The sequence below is a fragment of the Mizuhopecten yessoensis genome, unplaced genomic scaffold (assembly GCF_002113885.1).
Source record: "Mizuhopecten yessoensis strain PY_sf001 unplaced genomic scaffold, ASM211388v2 scaffold10227, whole genome shotgun sequence".
Lineage (NCBI taxonomy): Eukaryota > Metazoa > Mollusca > Bivalvia > Pectinida > Pectinidae > Mizuhopecten > Mizuhopecten yessoensis.
The window spans coordinates 419,458-439,390 of record NW_018408441.1 but is presented as its reverse complement, the minus strand read 5'-3'; the positions used below and the strand labels follow the sequence as shown (position 1 = coordinate 439,390).

The 19,933-nt window shown below is 36.1% G+C and overlaps 1 protein-coding gene across 1 annotated transcript in view; it reads right to left on the bottom strand.

Moving 5' to 3' along the window:
- Positions 1-5,332: 5,332 nt before the first annotated feature.
- LOC110459826 (globin D, coelomic-like) overlaps positions 5,333-19,933 on the bottom strand; it is a 28,769-nt gene continuing 14,168 nt past the window's right edge. Inside the window, exons 2-4 of the mRNA XM_021512278.1 lie at positions 9,126-9,363; positions 7,282-7,424; positions 5,333-6,376 (exon numbers count right to left, since the gene is read on the bottom strand). Coding sequence (XP_021367953.1) covers positions 6,355-6,376; positions 7,282-7,424; positions 9,126-9,363 — 403 coding nt within the window. The 3' untranslated portion in view covers positions 5,333-6,354. The remainder of the gene's footprint in view (positions 6,377-7,281; positions 7,425-9,125; positions 9,364-19,933) is intronic.

Here is a 19,933-nt window from a genome sequence, read left to right as displayed (position 1 = left end):
TCAATAGGAATCGTCTAGGTTGGGATTTTCAACGTTTTTTGCACGAGTTATCTTCCTTCAATTACATGTATTTTATAACGGTAAATAAAACAACAAAAAATGACATCCTTAACGTTTGGTTAAATATTGTTAGAGTAACGGCTGCATGCAATATCTGAAATAAAAAACTTTTTTTCAAATACTATGTTCATTCCCTAACCGAATGGACAGTTTGCGGCTTTTCTCCTACTTAAAACACAAACCCCTCTGTATTAATAGCGGACACCTTTTTGTGTTAAGAATGGACAGCTACTGAACAATGTACAGGTAATGAAGCTTACAATGACCAGGTATCTGTGTGTATGCAGCATGACCTATGGCCATTCATGCATGAATGCATATTGCTACCTTACTGGACAGGTACAGGTAGAGTTACATGTACCATATTTGGAAATGCAAATGATTTTCATGTCCACATAGTGATAAGGTGGATTATTCTTGAATCAAGATATGTGTTTTTCTATTCCATCAATATCCATACATTTATTTTTATTTATTTTTTGTTAATAAACTGTTGATTTTTCTCTAAAATTTGCTGGTGCTCAAAACAATTTTGTTACCTGTAACTGTCCATTGTTATACCAGTAGCTGTCCATTGTTATACCAGTAGCTGTCCATTGTTATACCAGTAGCTGTCCATTGTTATACCAGTAGCTGTCCATTGTTATACCAGTAGCTGTCCATTGTTATACCAGTAGCTGTCCATTGTTATACCAGTAGCTGTCCATTGTTATACCAGTAGCTGTCCATTGTTATACCAGTAGCTGTCCATTGTTATACCAGTAGCTGTCCATTGTTATACCAGTAGCTGTCCATTGTTAGACACAATAACTGACAGCTACACGTACTTAAATGTACATTCTACTATATAATGTACAATGGGAACAAAGGATGATGTCAAAGCTGTATTTTCATATAGGAGTAAGAATACATTTTTGATACTTACTATACATATTTCTTCATTCAGAATCCTCCTTATATTTGCAAAGCTACAGGTATTTCGTAATAATTTTGAACGTTTTGATCTGCGTGAAGATTTTTGTTGTTCACGCTCACTGCCAATAGCGACAAATAAAAAATCTGAAGATGGTAGTGTAATTTGCGTTGCTTAACAAATAACTATGTACTGTATTAAAGTGGATTATTTCATAACCATGTTAGCTGTTCGCTGTTGTCGTTGTCATCTTTTAGCGTCATATATCCGGTGTGTACTTTATAAAATTCCATATTATACTTTCTTTTCTGATTATGACGGACACATTTCTTAATACTTGATGAATAAACTCAACATAGATAACTTGTCTGTGTAGGTAACGCTTAAGTTTTACGGAAGGTTTCGTTTTCTGGTTGTTTTTTGTTTTTTGGTGGGTTTTTTGTGTGGGGGGGGGGGGGGGGGGGGGGGGAGCGGAGGATTCCCATTTTGATGCTGTGCTTTATTCTGGTCTATTGACGCTGTAGTATATCTTGTCCTTGTGTATTGATATAACCGTAAGTTTGTGTACATGGCATGTTTCTTTTTATTGTCTCTTTTGAAGTACAACGTACGTGTATACCTGTCCAAACAATCTGTCGATTTTGTTGTTTCGTTGCCTGTTAAACTGATGTTCAAGTTAATTAAATATCTTATCATTAACAAAAGTGATCGTAGTATTGTACCACGCCCGCAGTCTGTTCTATTACCTTAGTACGTGTGTTTAATAGCCCGCGAATCAACAAAACCCGATATCACATACAGACGACACTAATAAAGGATTGAGTGACATAGTTAGAGGCATTGTTTGTCCTAAGTTTGTCATCATGTGTGTTATATTCAGACACAAACGAACCTCTTTAAAATAACAACATACATTATGCAAAAGGTAATAAAACTTTTAACAGGCTGATTTTCAACTGAAGATGGACTAGTAGCTTACTATACTATATAATACGCATTGTGTACAATATTCATCTGTGTTATGAAATTTAAACAGTGTGAAGGGAATAATGTTATTTTGGATTTTTGGGACGCTCTCTTGTCTGTTTAAACCTGTTTGTGTTTACTCCGGCCTAACATTTCAACATTATTACCATTTATATATGCATTAACAATAGGCCATCTTTTCTATCAATATAATTTATTGACAAAATTACTAGAGGCAAATTTCCAGGAACACAGTTTGATCCCTAAGTTACTAGAGGCGAAATTCAATCGACACAGTTGGATCATCAAGTAATATAGGCGAATGTTCAATAGAATAACGGAGATTCCAAACGGAGATTCAAAATGTCCATCCAAGGAAGTAACTGTCTTTAATACAGGTTCAATTACATTATCGACTTGTTTTCTCGATAGCTCCACGTGTTCACCTCCGTTACATTTCTGGGTACATTAGTAATCAATCAATGATTATTAGGTAATCTGCTACATGTATTGGGTACTGGATTAAGTCTTATTGGACATTCATATGGATACTCACGATTGACAAATGACCGTCAATTGGCCATTCCATTCGATATTCGCGAATCTCCAATGTTAACTTCTCTTTCCAAATTAAATTCCCATTACTACAGAGTAATGTTAATTGAGCTGCGTTCAAAACGGACTCGTTCTTTTACCTCACTGTACATGTGTTTATCTAAACGGGCAATATACACTTAGGAGGGAATGGTACTGTCTTCACATTTTAAAGATTTCATTCATTGACAAACTGATGATAGCCAGTTTGGCGACAATTTTGACATGATGCAGAGGAAAGATATGATGCAATTGCTGTGAAAAAACAAACGAATTGTTGCACTTTTTTCGTTGAAATCTACTATTGTTGATATAGTTTTACAGGCACGGTAGATCTGATACACTACTTTATTTTTCAGAATAATACTACACTTGTGGAGTTGCCTCAAGAGAATTCGTTATGTATCATAAATTATATACAATGTATGTACCAGCTTTTGGATATAATAATATATAAAAATAACAAACTATGGGTAAGGCATGACGCGTATTTATTCAAATTTACAGTATATAACATAACTATTGAATTGTGAATTCGAAAATATATCTTATCAACATGCAGAACAAACATTAATATGTGATATCAAAAGCCTATCTACATCATAATATATATTATATAAGTTAAGACAACATATGAAATTCTATTACACTTCACTACCGGGCTTGTTTGGATACTTCACCCCATGTTAGTTTTTAATTTAAATGCAATATGTTATTCAACATAGACGTTGATCAAACGAAATGATGAAGGATGGTCATTCGAGTTAAGTGTGTATGTAGCTTAAGACCCATTTAAACAAAACCACGTGCAAACGTTTAACTGCAAAGATCACACTACCTGTTATAGGTATTTATCAAACATTATGAAGAAATATTTGCTGACATGACATAATAGGTACGAAACAAACACAGTTGAAGTGATTCTGTGAGCGAGTTGTGCGATCAAACGATTAAAAATATAAACTTTGTAAGCTTGTGAGATGAAAATAACATAAAATACAATTCGATAAATGATGACGTAGAAGTACACTATCGTGTATGAATAGTACCTGTATGTCTCCTTACTATTTACAGCTGTTGTTCACATAGGCTTTCATCTGAGTATGATCAATCTCGTTATCATTATCTACAGTTTAATTACGAACATTGAAATCTCATAACCTTAATTTATATTTCCTACATAGTGACTTCTTTTAATAACGCAAAACGACATATTTCTGACGTTATTAATTCTACATTTATACAAATGATAATACTTTTTTTTACATTTGTTCCATTTCGTAAACTTTGAATCAATGATATTTTCTGTATTATTGAAATAAAAATTAAAAGAAGGAAAAAAGTGTTTGGAATTCAATAATTGCTATAAGCGAATGCCCGGTGCATTAAATTGAATAGTTGTGTGTAATTTAAGATCATTCAATTTAATATTTATTTTATCGTGTCATTTTCCTATTAGAGATTGATAAAATCAAGGTATTTACATATGATTTATTTTCCGCCTTTAAGACTATTATATAAAAAGATGATAGCTGCTTTAAACATATATGACTCCAGGTTATGCACATGTAGCTGATAGGTAAGTATGGCATACCTAACAGAAAACACTTACATTTGACAGTGTTACCTCCCTTTGTTTATGATGTCTCGTGATATTGTGGTGTATATTGTACATTGCGGGTTTTGTTCTGCGTCACTGTTCAACAAGGGAAACATTTAGAACCAATTCACCTTTATAAAGTAAATGCATTTTAATATACATATGAATATAAATATATAGGATTTAAAATTCATTTCCGTTTTCTGTGATATTTATGAAACATAAGTCGAGAGGTTTTCGTAACCTAGTATGCTTTTACCTTTGCTAAAAGGAAAACCTCACTCTGAGTTTCATATATCTCATTAAATGGAAATGAGTTCAGGATATTTTTCAAGAAAGATACAAGTAATATCGAAAAGCAAGTTTTACAACACCAACTTTATCTAGTGTCCGTTATAATCAAAGTCACTATATGCCGTCTTGAATTTTGTAACATCATTTCAAATGTTTTCACTCTGACGACACAACAGATGGCATTACTTTGTGTAATGAACAGAAAAATGACACGAACACATAAACTGCATAACACGGTAGCACATAAATAATAAATAATAGAATATAATATAGACATCCGACATTTATGTTCAATAATCTGTGATTGCATATAAAATATTTCAAATGGTAATGAATTTTACTTCCCATATAGATAGGAGTTGGAAGGGAACGTCAAATCTTAAATAATCAGATGGAAGTGACATTATTATGATAAGAAAATGTATATAGACCAATGTTTATAGTCTACTATATCGTGTAATAGAAATCCCGCTAGAATTCCACGTACAGCACTGATAATTTGGCAAATTGGCTACTCTTTAACACAGGAACAGTTGTTCAGTACTTATAGAAACCTGTCAAGCAACGACACTAATTGCGAATACATTCGTGTCTTACAGACATTTTTGTTTCTTCAAAGTTCCGCAATGTATGTTCGCTTTACATAAATAATTTACTAAAACTATAAAAACCGTCCCTAATTCGTATCTTTAGTTACAGTTTGTGGCAGTGGTCGGGGCTCCTTAGGTTGTCGGCATTAAAAGTTTAACAATGTAGTTACGTTTCAAACAATGTATTTCTTTGAAGTGATAATGATACAAATGTACGTAAGATAAATGATAAAATGAAACTGAATTGTTATGTAAATAAACATGGTAGTGAAACTGAATTGTTATGTAAATAAACATGGTAGTGAAACTGATTCGGTATGTAAACAAAACATATGAAAGAGAAATTGATTCCTTTTTTTTTTAAACAAACTTGGTACTGAAAATTACTCGTTAATAAGAAAGGCATGATAAGAATGGTATTTACTTGTTCTGTAGACAAGAAAGGTAAAAATATAACTGAATCGTTATGTGAATATTGTAGGAGTGACTATATATACATTTGTGAAAAAGGCTACGTTTTTCCATGTAATGCATATACCATGATGTATGAAAATCTATTAAAGCATAGCAGTATCACCAATACCAATATTTGAGTCAATAAATCATTAACTTGAAGCTGACTATAATACCATTTGTAAACAAGATCTATTTATCGGTATTAAAACTGATGACGTATTCACGTCAAAGGCACAATACAATTAGCGAGATATATAACCATCTAAGGGGACTACACTAACTCAACAAACCATTGCATTTGGCATGTAAAGAGTCCTACAACGCGACAGATGCAGGTAAACTAAAATTATGTCAGAAGTAATGTAACCAGTACATCAATCAAAGTAGGGAGTATCACGGGGAAGGAAAATACTATGTTGGGAACGTCCTTTGAGCATTCTTTACGTGCAAAGTCACATATTTTGATATGGCTTGCGACACATTCGTAGCCATTATCTTTAAACGAATCAGTACATATCTATCTCCAAGAAAGAAAACTGACAATAAAACATCCTTGTACAGTAAAACATGTCGGTAAAGGCGCTTACATATATATTAATTGTACAAGTCCACCATTCTTTCATTAATATCATTTCTTTTAATCCGACAGATTCATGACCCGTTCTACATGTTTTAAACGTCCATGTCTTGTATGACATTGTGCGTGTACAACACGAGCAAAACGAGTATGAGTTCCATGAGTTCCAATGAATGTCCTTCTTTAACAACGGGCTATCACACCCAAGCAAACCAATTTCTCACTTCCGCGCACGTCAAGTGTCACCAAGGAATAGAGTAACGTATAACATCAAAGTACTGTTCCCTGTTGCAATTTCGCAGGATCAGACGTCCGTGGCTTTGTTACTGAAACAAATAAACAGGATTTGATAATGAATAATGGACCCAAGTAATTAACTTTTAATAACAATCAAATTGCACTGATTAGACAAAAATATTGTAAGAAGGCGCGAATATATCTAAAATACACACCAACAATATATTATTGTTACGCAGCATATAAAAAACCGGGCATCACATCACTTACAGTATAATAAGACAACATACCAAGACATAAATGTATGTAACGTCTTGTAATTCCTTGCAACCTGGCATAGCACCGCCTTACATCCACACATACGAATGACTTAAATTAAAACATACCTATACTTAACGTCTTATCTGTTCCCTAAATGGTCGAACAAACAATAGACCTGCTGTATCCATGTTGTTGTAAGAGGGGATTAATGTGCCCTGCAGAATCGGTGTTTTTTCCATAATGGACCACGTTCACTTTCGCTCTCTACACCCCTGGAATATGTCATGGCAAAATTGAAGACACGAAGATACAAATGTAGCTGTTCGATTGGTCTCAGGTACAAAAAAACTGACCAATCGCTAGGCTGATACCTGTCCTTTGAAGATTACAAAGGAGAGACGCCCGACTTCAAATGCTGTCAACATTTACCGCTACGTGACCGCGATATTCTTTTAATGTATATCAAAGGATCGAACAAGTCTCCTTGTCTCATCAACAAGGTGGCGCACACCGAGCCTTCAATTTTGCTACGACATATTCCATAGGTGAAGAGAGCGAAAGTGAGCGTAACCCCTGGATATCGAGGATGAGTGGACCATTGAGACATTGAAAAAGCTAAAAATGTATCTGCTGCCCCAATGGTGACACCAGTACCCGAACTCCCCACCCCCGAAAACAAAGGGCATTATATCTGACACACACAATGATACTCCTCCAAACCCCAGGTAATTACATTCCAAACTTGCTGGCCTTCATTCCCCTCCTCATCTGGTTGATGGTATAGTAGAATAGTTTCTTCCACGCCGCCGCGACCTCTCGTGTGTATCGCTCTTGTAACACGTCCCGGAGTCCGTAGTCCAATGACGGCCACAGATGCTGTAGAAGAGATATACAAAACAGCATTATTAACGTTAACTATCATATAGTTGCTAAAAGCTTTTAAAAGAAGAAGCATTTATCTTCTTGGTTTGTATACAACATCAAATCTCAAAGTAATTTCTTTCCTTTTTAAAGTTGTCATTAATCTATCGCCTAAAACATAACTTCATCTTATCTTTGTAACTCTGTTTTGACAGAGATAGGACGTTGATAGAAAAGCTTGGTCGAAGAGCAATATATTGAATTAGTTCCGATCCGATTACCCTTTTAGTCAGAAGAATGTGAAAGTCAATTGAATTGATTGTTTGTAAGTATTTGGTGACGACACCGACAACTGCATCCTATTGTTTTGATACACAATGGTCACGCTATCGATTCAGTGTGTGGAGGAAATCATTGTAAAATCAATACAGATACCGAATACCTACAGGGTGCTAATATGACCGACTCCAGGGAAATCCCTCGACTATGGCCGCACTTAGCGCATGCTTCTTTATAAACATGGAACTATAAACCTGTTCGGTTGAATATACACTCATTACCGTGGAAGGTTATCCAGCTTCCAAGTTTATTATGAGAAGCAATGGAGCTATGTGACAATCATTTTAACATAACCCTACCAGTCAGTGATGCATCTGAACGACCATTATGTAAGCAGCAATCGTAGATAATGTTTTTCTAAAACAGGTTTCTAGACTGATAGTTGTCATGCTAAAATGACAATGTCTATAAGACGTATATAATGCTGTAGTTGCTTAAATCGTTGTATTGATGGTTTTGATATGGTATAACATGCTATGCCGATACAAAGGCTCTGTCTATATGGTCTGTACATTTTGTACGAAATGGACGTGAACATATATATTATATTCTTGCACAAAACAATGTACATATGTACATGTTCTGGTCATTCGCGTCCTGTAATTTACATATAACTATACATATACATCTAACGAATTATATACTGACTAATACTCACTTATAGATTACATGTACATTAACATGTACTTGATTAAAGCCTTAATTACATACTGACATACAGATAAAAGGTTCAATTCACACTGACAGGATTTATACAAAGGAGACATCACTAATGACCGTCGTTTATCTCGCATATCTTACTCAAGTTAGTAAAATTAGTTTTTTTTCCTTAAAATAACGAGTATAACGATTTTTGTTCTGTTCTTTTTTTAATTGAACGTGACCAATCAGAGTTCGATTAACTTGATACATAACGATCACGAGTTGTGGAATTTCTTTCTTCCACAGTTTGTTTTTCTTGAGCATTGTCGATTGATCGCCGAAGTAGACCGCGTAGGAATTTGTGTTTGGTAATGATAAACCATCCAGCCTTGCTGCCAGTTCTATACCAATATACTTCAAATCTTTTAGTGATAGTCGATTTAAATCACTTCCGTGTGTTTGTAAAGCTAACTTTTTTTAAAGTATCCATCTACTATGGTACTCATCATCATGGATGTCCATCGCGAGGGATTATGACGTCAGTGAAGTGAAGTAAAATATTTCGAATAGATATTGTAATCCAGGAGTCACAAAGTCAAAGGGCGCGAATTAAATAACCAGATATAATTATGTCTTTATGACTCTAATTTAGAATAAAAGACTGCTTAAGGAAAAAACAAAAATCTGTGATTGGATGTGAACAGACAGCTACCTGTAACTTTGCTGATTACTCACGTATAACATTTTGCCCTTGACCTTCCGGCGAACATGCGTAGAGCCGATGGCTATGATAACTGTGTTCATGAAGTCGCTCTCCTCCATGTTCTCTATGGCGCCACCTAGTGTGTGCATGACATTATGGCCATGTTTTCTCAGCATCTCCCCGTCCATCTCGAGCTCTAGCTCGTTGTTCTCGTTCACCCGCACGATCTTCGGGAACAGTCGCTTCAGCTTCGGCTCGGTCTCGAAAAACCTAACAAATTAAGCAAAGTCATTTTAGAGATTTAAAGAGAAAGGGTGTCCATTGTCTCTTCCATTAGAACAGGAAGGGGCTTATTTGTTTCTGCCATTACATAAAGAATGGGGACGTATATGTCCCAATTGCAATTAATAAGCAAAATGTAATGTAGGTAACAAAACCTTTGCCAAGTTCTGCAGTCTTTAGATATCATAAAACATTTTGACCACGTCGATCACATTTCCCGTCCTGAACTTGAAATCAGTTAGATTAAATTCTCTTCTACATCAGTCGCTTTACTTAACTAACTTCAAGACCAACGCGGACGACTTACTATTAAGCTGTGCTATAACCAGAACGATTAGTATTACCCAAACATTAACTTTCCTTTTGTTTATAGTAATATCCTTATTCCTCCTCACACGATGTTAACATGCTGCAGTTGATTCGGTGTTCAAGAGTTCGCTTTAAATACAATTATATGATATGTGTCGACTACTGACGGACAAAAGTACATCACATGGTTTCGAAAGATTCAGGTTGATGAAGACTAAAGGCGATCATAATCTTATTGGTAAATACCTACTTAAGAAGGGCAATATTGTGATGATGCTTATTATTGTGCCCTATTGTTTAGTTATCACTATCCTGGCATCGCTTTGAGGACCTGACATCGCATGGATTTGACAAAGTTTTACACTCCGAGTGTTGTTAATAAATAAAATGACGCTTTCCGTTCCATAACATATGGTCTTATTGTGTCTGTATTTTCGTAAGTGTTGTCATGTGAATCTCTCATTTATTTAATCTTTGACCTAGTTTTATTGATTTTATGGTCAAACTTGTTGTTGTTTTCCTTCCATCAAAAATACTGGAAGTGGGACAGACATATTGTTTTTCCCGTCAGCACACTGTCGGGGAGGGGTGTCGTCTCCGCCATCAACGAAGTGGAAGGATGGTGGCGGTTGCCTCGGCCAGCAACATAGGGAAGGGAGCTTAATGTTTTTACATATAACATAATTATTTCTTTTATGAACAGTGCACACGGCATTGTCTGGAATTCAAGCGGCAGATCATCATTTCATTAAGTCATGTGATGGAATACAAACTGTTAATAAAAACTGGAGTTGTAAAATTCGGAATGTTAAATGGTTTCCAAAGCCCACATGAAGAGATACCCTCATAGTTCTAACCAAGCAGTAGGCAATCAATTCATTATTGTTAAATACCTACTACCTATTATAATGAGCCTCCTATGTAGTTCTGCACCGCGGTGAAAGATTACCGACACAGCAGATGGATATGCCATATGGTTTATATTTCATTAAATGAAGTTGGCTCACCCATCATCTGTAATGAAAACTTATCTGTAAGTAATACAGTAGCTCTAGAACATGGCACAAGCTGTGTGTATTCATATTTCTCCTGACTTTACGTCTGGTTAGAAGGCAATACAGGCGATAAGTATTTAATCCATATGCAACAATTACCGCCAAACTGTCTCTGAAGACAGAAAGTTAAAACTCAAAACAAGCAACTTTGAAAACAAATAACGGATAAATAGCGACTTAATTAAAGTAATTATCTTTTAAACGACTTAATCAAAGTTATCAACTTTTTAACGACTTCGTCAAAATCTGAAGGTGAGATAAATGTATTATCATGTACATTTCGTGTCAATTCCTTCGTTCCCGATCACTTTTTAGTGGGAGGGGGAGGGGGATATGAAGGGTAGAGGTCGTGACGTAATACGCAGAGTATGTTTTTCCCATCATTCACAGAACTATCTCCCGTTTAACCAGTTCATGATTCTCTTTTTTCACCAGACTAGTCACTACCTAGGGTGCGATGTCTATGTCGACATCCAGGGTATGACAGACATGACATGAAGGGAAACACTAATTATTGGCTTCACGGGAACAATTAGATATGACGTTAAAATCAGAGGTCCAATGAAAATCAAGATAAAAACAAATTACAAATGTTTCAAACTAATGTTTTAGCCCGGGTTAAGGTTACTAAAAATATGACCCATCGAGTTGGAAATTTCTCTGTTACATCCTTAGGGAAGGGGAATAATTATAGTAATTAACAGTTGTTTGTCATATTCTGCTGTAGATGTGAATGGCTGTTCCTACATCTAGTTCGAACGGCATGTATTATGCATTGTTTCAATAAACAAGTTAACGTTTCCTCGCTCATTAGAGAAACAATTTAGTGGTTAACAGTGAGAAGGAATTCAAGATTATACATTACATTCCAACAAATGTTTTCACAGCAAGATGTTCACAAAACCCTATAATGAGAGCACTCAGCAAACAGTGGCAGATAACCCTACCGGGATCTCTAATCAACGATAGGTGTGAATGGTTTCTCTATCTACTCTATTCAAAACGTTACATGTTACGAATATCGCCTTAATGTGTTGTAAAAATCGTGAGAAAAAAGGGGAAAATGCTCGATTTACATAATAGCCTATTATAGTTTCGTTTTGTGATAAAAAAAAGCTTCATTTGAATTTGATTAAAAACTTGATATTTAACTCACATCATCAGCTCAATATTTCTATGAGTTTGACACACAGAAGCAGTTTACTAGACTTTATGCATATTTGACTGTTATTGCATGATTATGTAAATCTTTTACATCAACTTCACGACCACATGTCAGGTTATACATGTAATTAAGGGACACGTGTTACCTTGGTCCTTGTCAGGTTAAATCTGTTGTTTACTGACACATCCCCCCTGTCATGTTATACCTGTTGTTAACTGACAGATGTTACCTTGTCATGTTATACATTTTGTTTACTGACACATTCCCCTGTCATGTTATAAATGTTGTTAACTGACACATCCCCCTTGTCATGTTAAACCTGTTGTTTACTGACACATCATCCTTGTCAGGTTAAACCTGTTGTTTACTGACACATCCCCCTTGTCATGTTTTACGTGTTGTTTACTGATAGATGTTACCTTGTCATGTTATACATGTTGTTTACTGACACATTCCCCTGTCATGTTAAACCTGTTGTTTACTGACACATCATCCTTGTTAGGTTATACCTGTTGTTTACTGACAGATGTTACCTTGTCATGTTATACATTTTGTTTACTACCACATTCCCCTGTCATGTTATAAATGTTGTTTACTGACACATCCCCCCTTCTCATGTTATAACTTTTCGTTAACTGACACATCCACCCTTGTCATGTTATACCTGTTGCTTACTGACGCATCCCCTGTCATGTAATACCTGTTGTTTACGGACATATGTCACCATTGTCATGTAATACCTGTTGTTTACTGACACATTTTACCTTGTCATGTTATACCTGTTGTTTACTGACACATCCCCCTTGTCAGGTTATAAATGTTGCTTACTGATGCATCACCCCTGTCATGTTATACCTGTTGTTTACTGACCCCCCCCCCCCCCACGTCATGTTATAAATGTTGTTAACTGACACATTCCCTTGTCATTTTAAACCTGTTGTTTACTGACACATCCCCCTTGTCATTTTAAACCTGTTGTTTACTGACACATCATCCTTGTCAGGTTATACCTGTTGTTTAATAACACATCCCCCTTGTCATGTTATACCTGTTGTTTACTGACAGATGTTACCTTGTCATGTTATACATTTTGTTTACTGACACATTCCCTTGTCATGTTAAACCTGTTGTTTACTGACACATCATCCTTGTCAGTTTATACCTGTTGTTTACTGACACATTTTACCTTGTCATGTTATACCTGTTGTTTACTGACACATCCCCCTTGTCAGGTTATACCTTTTGTTTACTGACAGATCCCCCTGACATGTTATAAATGATGCTTACTGATGCATCCCCCCTGTCATGTTATACCTGTTGTTTACTGACACACACACCCTGTCATGTTATACCTGTTGTTTACTGACAGATGTTACCTTGTCATGTTAAACATTTTGTTCACTGACACATTTCCCTGTCATGTAATAAATGTTGTTAACTGACACATCCCCCTTGTCATGTTAAACCTATTGTTTACTGACACATCATCCTCGTCATGTTATACCTGTTGTTTACTGACACATTCGACCTTTCCATGTTATACCTGTTCTTAACGGACAAATCCCCCTGTCATGTTATACCTGTTGTTTAATGCCACATGTTACCTTGTTATGTTAACACTGTTGTTTACTGACACATGTTACCTTGTCATGTTATCACTGTTGTTAACTGACACATGCTACCTTGTCATGTTATATCTGTCATTTACTGACACATCCCCTTGTCATTTTATACCTTTTGTTTACTGACATATCCCCCTGACATGTTATACATGTTGCTTACTGACGCATCCCCCCTGTCATGTTTTACCTGTTATTTACGGACACATGTCACCTTGTCAGATTATACCTGTTGTTTACTGACACATTCTATCTTGTCATGTTATACCTGTTGTTCACTGACACATCCCGCTGTCATGTTATATCTGTTGTTAACGGACACATCCCCCTTGTCATGTTATAGCTTTTGTTTACCTACACATCCCCCTGACATGTTTTAAATGTTGCTTACTGACGCATCCCCCCTGTCATGTTATAGCCTTTGTTTACTGACACATCCCCCTGACATGTTTTAAATGTTGCTTACTGACGCATCCCCCTTGTCATGTTAAACCTGTTGTTTACGGACACATGCGACCTTGTCATGTTATACCTGTTGTTTACTGACACATCCCCCTTGTCATGTTATACCTGTTGTTTACTGACACATACCCCTTGTCATGTTATACCTGTTGTTAACGGACAAATCCCCCCTGTCATGTTATACCTGTTGTTTACGGACACATGTCACATTGTCATGTTATACCTGTTGTTTACTGACACATGCTACCTTGTCATGTTATACCTGTTGTTAACGGACAAATCCCCCCTGTCATGTTATACCTGTTGTTTACGGACACATGTCACATTGTCATGGTATACCTGTTGTTTACGGACACATGCGACCTTATCAGGTTATACCTGTTTTTTTACGGACACATGCGACCCTGTCATGTTATACCTGTTGGTTACGGACACATGTTACCTTGCCATGTTATACCTGTTGTTTACAGACACATGTTACCTTGTCATGTTATACCTGTTTTTTACGGACACATGTTACCTTGTCATGTTATCACTGCTGTTTACTGACACATCCCTCTTGTCATGTTATACCTATTTTTACAGACACATCCCCCCTGTCATGTTATATATGTTGGTTACTGATACATCCCCCTTGTCATTTTATACCCGTTGTTTACTGACACATCCCCCTTGTCAGGTTATATCTTTTGTTTACTGACACATCCCCCTGTCATGTTATACCCGTTGTTTACTGACACATCCCCCTTGTCAGGTTATATCTTTTGTTTACTGACGCATGCTACCTTGTCAGGTAATACCTGTTGTTTATTGACACATCCCCCTTGTCATGTTTCCTTTTTGTTTACGGACACATGTTACCTTGTCATGTTATATCTGTTGATTACTGATACATGCTACCTTGTAATATTTTATTTGTTGTTAAGGGACACATTATACCGAAACAGGTTATACATATTGTTTACTGACACATTTGCCTCATGTAATATACATTGAATGTAACAGACATTTGTATCTCATGCTGTTGTGTTCAACAGTTTGAATTTGAGTTTACACATCTCTTGTACAAGTTGCTACTATTCATCATTGGTATGTTAACACTTTGACGGGAATAGCCAGATGAATCAACGTTTCGGCCAGAATAGCGTATTTCTTAGATATGTAGGACCCAAAGCTAATCAAACCTCCAAATTAAAATGATACATTCGTGTTTTTGCCAGTGTTCTTACAAGTGTTACTTTATACTCTAAGTTGTATAATTGTTTCATGTTTTGGATACACACGTAGTGAAAGACAATCTCCCATTACAGTCTGACAGAAGGGTGCGCCAAGTCACAACCCTGTGTTAGTATTACACTCCATAGACAGGGAGAGCAAACAGAGGGAGATTCGTGTGCAGGTAGTGCCAGAAATCAGTGCGTAATAGGAACTTTTTACGTGACCAGGTACCACATAGATGATATATATACTATCAAAGTGTACATATGATGATATGGCTAATTTATAGAGGTAAAAAACAGGTTTCAGTTTAGTTTATAGGATCGTTTTCTTTTATTAGTACGCATACATCATTTAAAAGCCAAAGCTTTGCTGGACAAGCTTTTCATAGATTGTATCATAGCTTGGTGCTATCCATGATATGATAACAAACGTCATGGGTTGACTTTGGTCTTGCTAGTTTAATTAAAGTAGATTTCTCAGATTTTGCATATATTCTATCCACAAATTATTTACTACAATGTACACTACGACAATTCTTTTTTTGTTAGAAACAAGATAGTAAAACAGAAAAATGATTTTCTCTCATTTGGGATGCCAATTATCCTAGTTTCCCTTCCGCCTTTACATCGTCTTCGTTAACGACGTCCGATGGCGAAGTTAGCATTAAAAGAACTGCGTTACAGGTTTGGTTTTGTTTCCGTCACATTTATTGTCAAACAAAGTGATTGCGTCACCATGCGGTTCGAAAGTGATACTAAGGAAGTTCCATAATGCAACGTGGGATTTTCTTTTTTAATTATTATTGTTTTAGCCATTGCTTCATCATCTTAGACACAGACCTGGTACATATAAGTTAATTGATAACTAAGATATATACAATCCATATATTTAATATCAAAACTAATATAATGAAATCTTTTAATTATATACAAGTAAATTTTGTCTAAGTATGATGCCAAACAGAGGGATTCCTACCGAAGACATAAAAATAAGTTTAACACTAAGCCTAATTATTACACAAAGCCATGCAATAAAAACAGCGCCATTTTTCTGCATCTAGACAGCAGACGATAGTAGCACCAAACATACACAGTTTCACGAGCCACTAACGGGCTTCCATATGTTGTTATTGCTGCCATTTCAAGCACGGACGTAATTACGATAAACTATAATTCCTTCAAGAGGAAGCGTTTCTTTAAAGTACACCAGTCATGCTTATGATTCTTGACCTCGAACTTAGAATGATTTAGTCCTGCGGATGAGATAATCAATGTCTGTTTCCAATCCATGCCAAGCTATTCGGGGCTTTCGGTTTATTTAGACACGTGTTTTATGAAGGTCGGCAAGTTTAAACGTGTTTTAAAACTAATGTGAAACTCGGGCCCCACTTCACATGTATTTGTTTCATTGAAATTCTATCGTTTACTTAGCAGTCATATCTTCTTTGCAGTACCTTGACGTTCAAGCTGAAATCCGACACAAATAATTTCTATGATAAAGATTTTCCTGAGTACATTAATTGAGTGAACGGTTCGTTTCTTTTATGACGGAGCTGGCGTTGTCTTCATTCTCCACGTGCTTATAATGAGACTCTACGTTAATGGACGAAACATTGACTTGACCCAGGGAACCAATCGTCACGGTATTACTGATACATTTACACTACACTTAAGATAGCAAACCTTTTCTGTATACCGTACATTGCTCATTTTTCGAGGAATTCATTTATTTAATTTCTGTGTGTATCTGCAAATCAGTGTTACTCTTATACAGAGAAAGAAAGAGCAGTCTGGATACGGAGACTCTGCAAGAAGATCTTAACAAACTCCAGGATTAGTCTGCGAAATAGCCTCTCAAATTCCATCCAAACAAGGGCAAAGTACTTTCAATTAAATCTGAAAACAAATGAAATGGAAAATATTATATGCTTGGAGCATCGGGAGAGAGAATAGAACTAGAGAGCATATCATGTGAAAAAGATATCGGTGTAACTGTGGATGAAGATCTAAACTTTAGGACACATATTCAATTAAACGTAAACAAAGCTTACAGTAGTGTTGGCCTTATTAGAAAAACATTCACTTATCTGGATGAAAATATGTTCACACTTTTATTTAAGGCGCTTGTTAGACCACACTTAGAATATGCCTCTAGTGTATGGAGTCCATAAAGGAGCAAGGATATTGATTTAGTTGAAAACGTCCAGAGAAGAGCTACCAAAATTACACCTGGATTTAGTAATTTGACGTGTACAGAGCGTCTGCAGAGATTAAATCTACGAACCTTTAAGCACCGTCGGGTGCGAGGAGACCTACATGTAATAAACGTCTTTAAGATTGTGAAAAACTGTAATGGTCCTAGAGTGACCGAAAGCATGTTTCAGTGGGATATCAGTAGTAGAACAAGAGGGCATTCTTACAAAAAAAAAAGTTGTATGTACTGATATGGATATAGAGGCTTGTAGCCTGCGTCCATAATGTGTCATATTAAATCATATTAAAGAAGTGCATGATAACGAAATATTTGCCACATGGGCGTTAATTGGAATACTAAATATTATACATCAGTGTTGATGCTCAAGTACATACAAATGTAATACAGCAGAGTACCAATAGACCTTGACATATTTATGTATCAACTAATGCTGTGATAATAAAATATTTATAAATCAAATATAGCTAACGAAACAAATGAAACATTAAAAATGTTTAAGATAACTTTTGCGAGATAACCAGTAACGAAGTTTGTTACAAATGTGTAAGATAACTTTGCTAAGATTGTTAGTAATGGAACATGGTATAGTTGTGTTAAGATAACTTTAAGATGATTTGTAATGAAGCATGTTAAAACTAGTAAAGATGATGATAAGTAATGACATTATATACGATATCTGATAGTACGGGATATGCGTGGCAATGATGGCTGTCTGGTTAATATTATTGTTAGGAATACATTATAGCTATAAAAGAAATAAACAGTCACAATGTGTTTAAATATGCAACTGTGATTTTAGACAAACCATTTACTTGAGACAGATTAACAATGCCGCCTTGGCTCAAAGATTAACGAGTTGGCAGCGGATTGAAGCGACTGTAGGGCCGACACCGAGCTACGCTTACAACTTTGAACCATTTTAGTCGACAACAAAAGTGCTTCACCAATTCAATGTAAAACAAATAGAAAGGCATAAAGAACAGTGTGTTCTGTATATTTATACAATTTCCATTATAAACTAAAATTTGACTGGAACTATAATACAAGGATTCCTTCTTTTTAGTATTGCTGGAGCCAATGTTCTTTCGTTACCCTTTTACCAGACTGAATCAATCACCTATCGTTACCCCTCTACCAGACTGAATCAATCACCTATCGTTACCCCTCTACCAGACTGAACCAATCAACTATCGTAACCCTCTTTACCTGACTGAACAAATCCCCCATCAAAACATTTCTACTCTACAGAGTTGTTTAGGATTCGAAACCATTCAACCGGATGGACATGAACGTTTTTTTGATGATATGAAAAATTTGTTTCGTTTCCTGTAATCTAGCGCGTCTGCTTGTTTCTTTGGCAAGCGCCGCCAATTACGAGTTGAGCACTTGTAACGCAGTGTCGGATTTTTTGCAGTTTCATACCGCGACAGCGAAACTAATTAAATTATAGAACTGACCTTCACATAGCATCAGGTGTCTTCGATTAAGTAAATATTCCAGATCAAAACGAGGTCACCCAAGCATATATTTGTATTTTATTTTGGTCGGTTGTTGCTATGTGCCGGATAATTTCTGCTGTTGTTTTTCACCCTATTATATTTATTCTAACTTTTTTTTACGGTATAGGTTTACAAAGATGCACCGGGGCCGCGGTGGCCAAGTGGTTAAGGCGTCTGATATTCTTCTTCCACTAGCCCACCACCACCTGGTCACGGATCGGAGGCCCACGAGGGGCAGACGCCTGGTACTTGCCGTAGGTCGGTGGGTTTTTTTCTGCGGGAACTCCGGCTTTACTCCATCACCATCGGTGTAAAAATGACGTAAAACACAAACAAACAAAGACCCACCGAAATAACGCTTAATATGGTGACTTTGAGAATGGCTTAAAGATGACATGTATCACAAACATGAATTAGATTCAAACGCGATAATCAAACTTTTGTCTTTAAGTACTTTTTGCGAATCATTACTTTCGCTGTTAACCAACTAAGATACTTTTTGAACAGTTTAGAGATACTTAAATACTCACTACATTTAGTGGCTATCATAATTTAACGGCAACAGGAGATAAAGAAAAAGAATAATCGTTTATATTAGTAACAAAGGGGAAAAATAGAACAAAACTGCCGCTGTCTTCTATTTGATTTAAATTAAAGATGTTTTAGAGACAAGCCAGGAAAAGATACAAAAAGCGTTCGGTGACCTACAGTATAAACAGTATGTCTCTAGGACTGGTTTAGGGTGAACGTTTCGTTGACGTCTGTTTACACGTGTCAGAGTATAGATTTTATAGAACTATGGTTGTGAAGTTCTACAAGCTCAAGGGCAGATAGAAGGGTCAATAGTTCGTACATACTGCCATATACATGTACAATTACACTTATATCTGCTAATGTAACTGCTGTAGGAAACAAAACCCCACACATGTAAGTATAAACTTCCTTTATATCCCGATGTTACGTTTAATCAAAGGGTGTCTGTTTCACTTGCGATTTAAGAGTACAGCAACTACC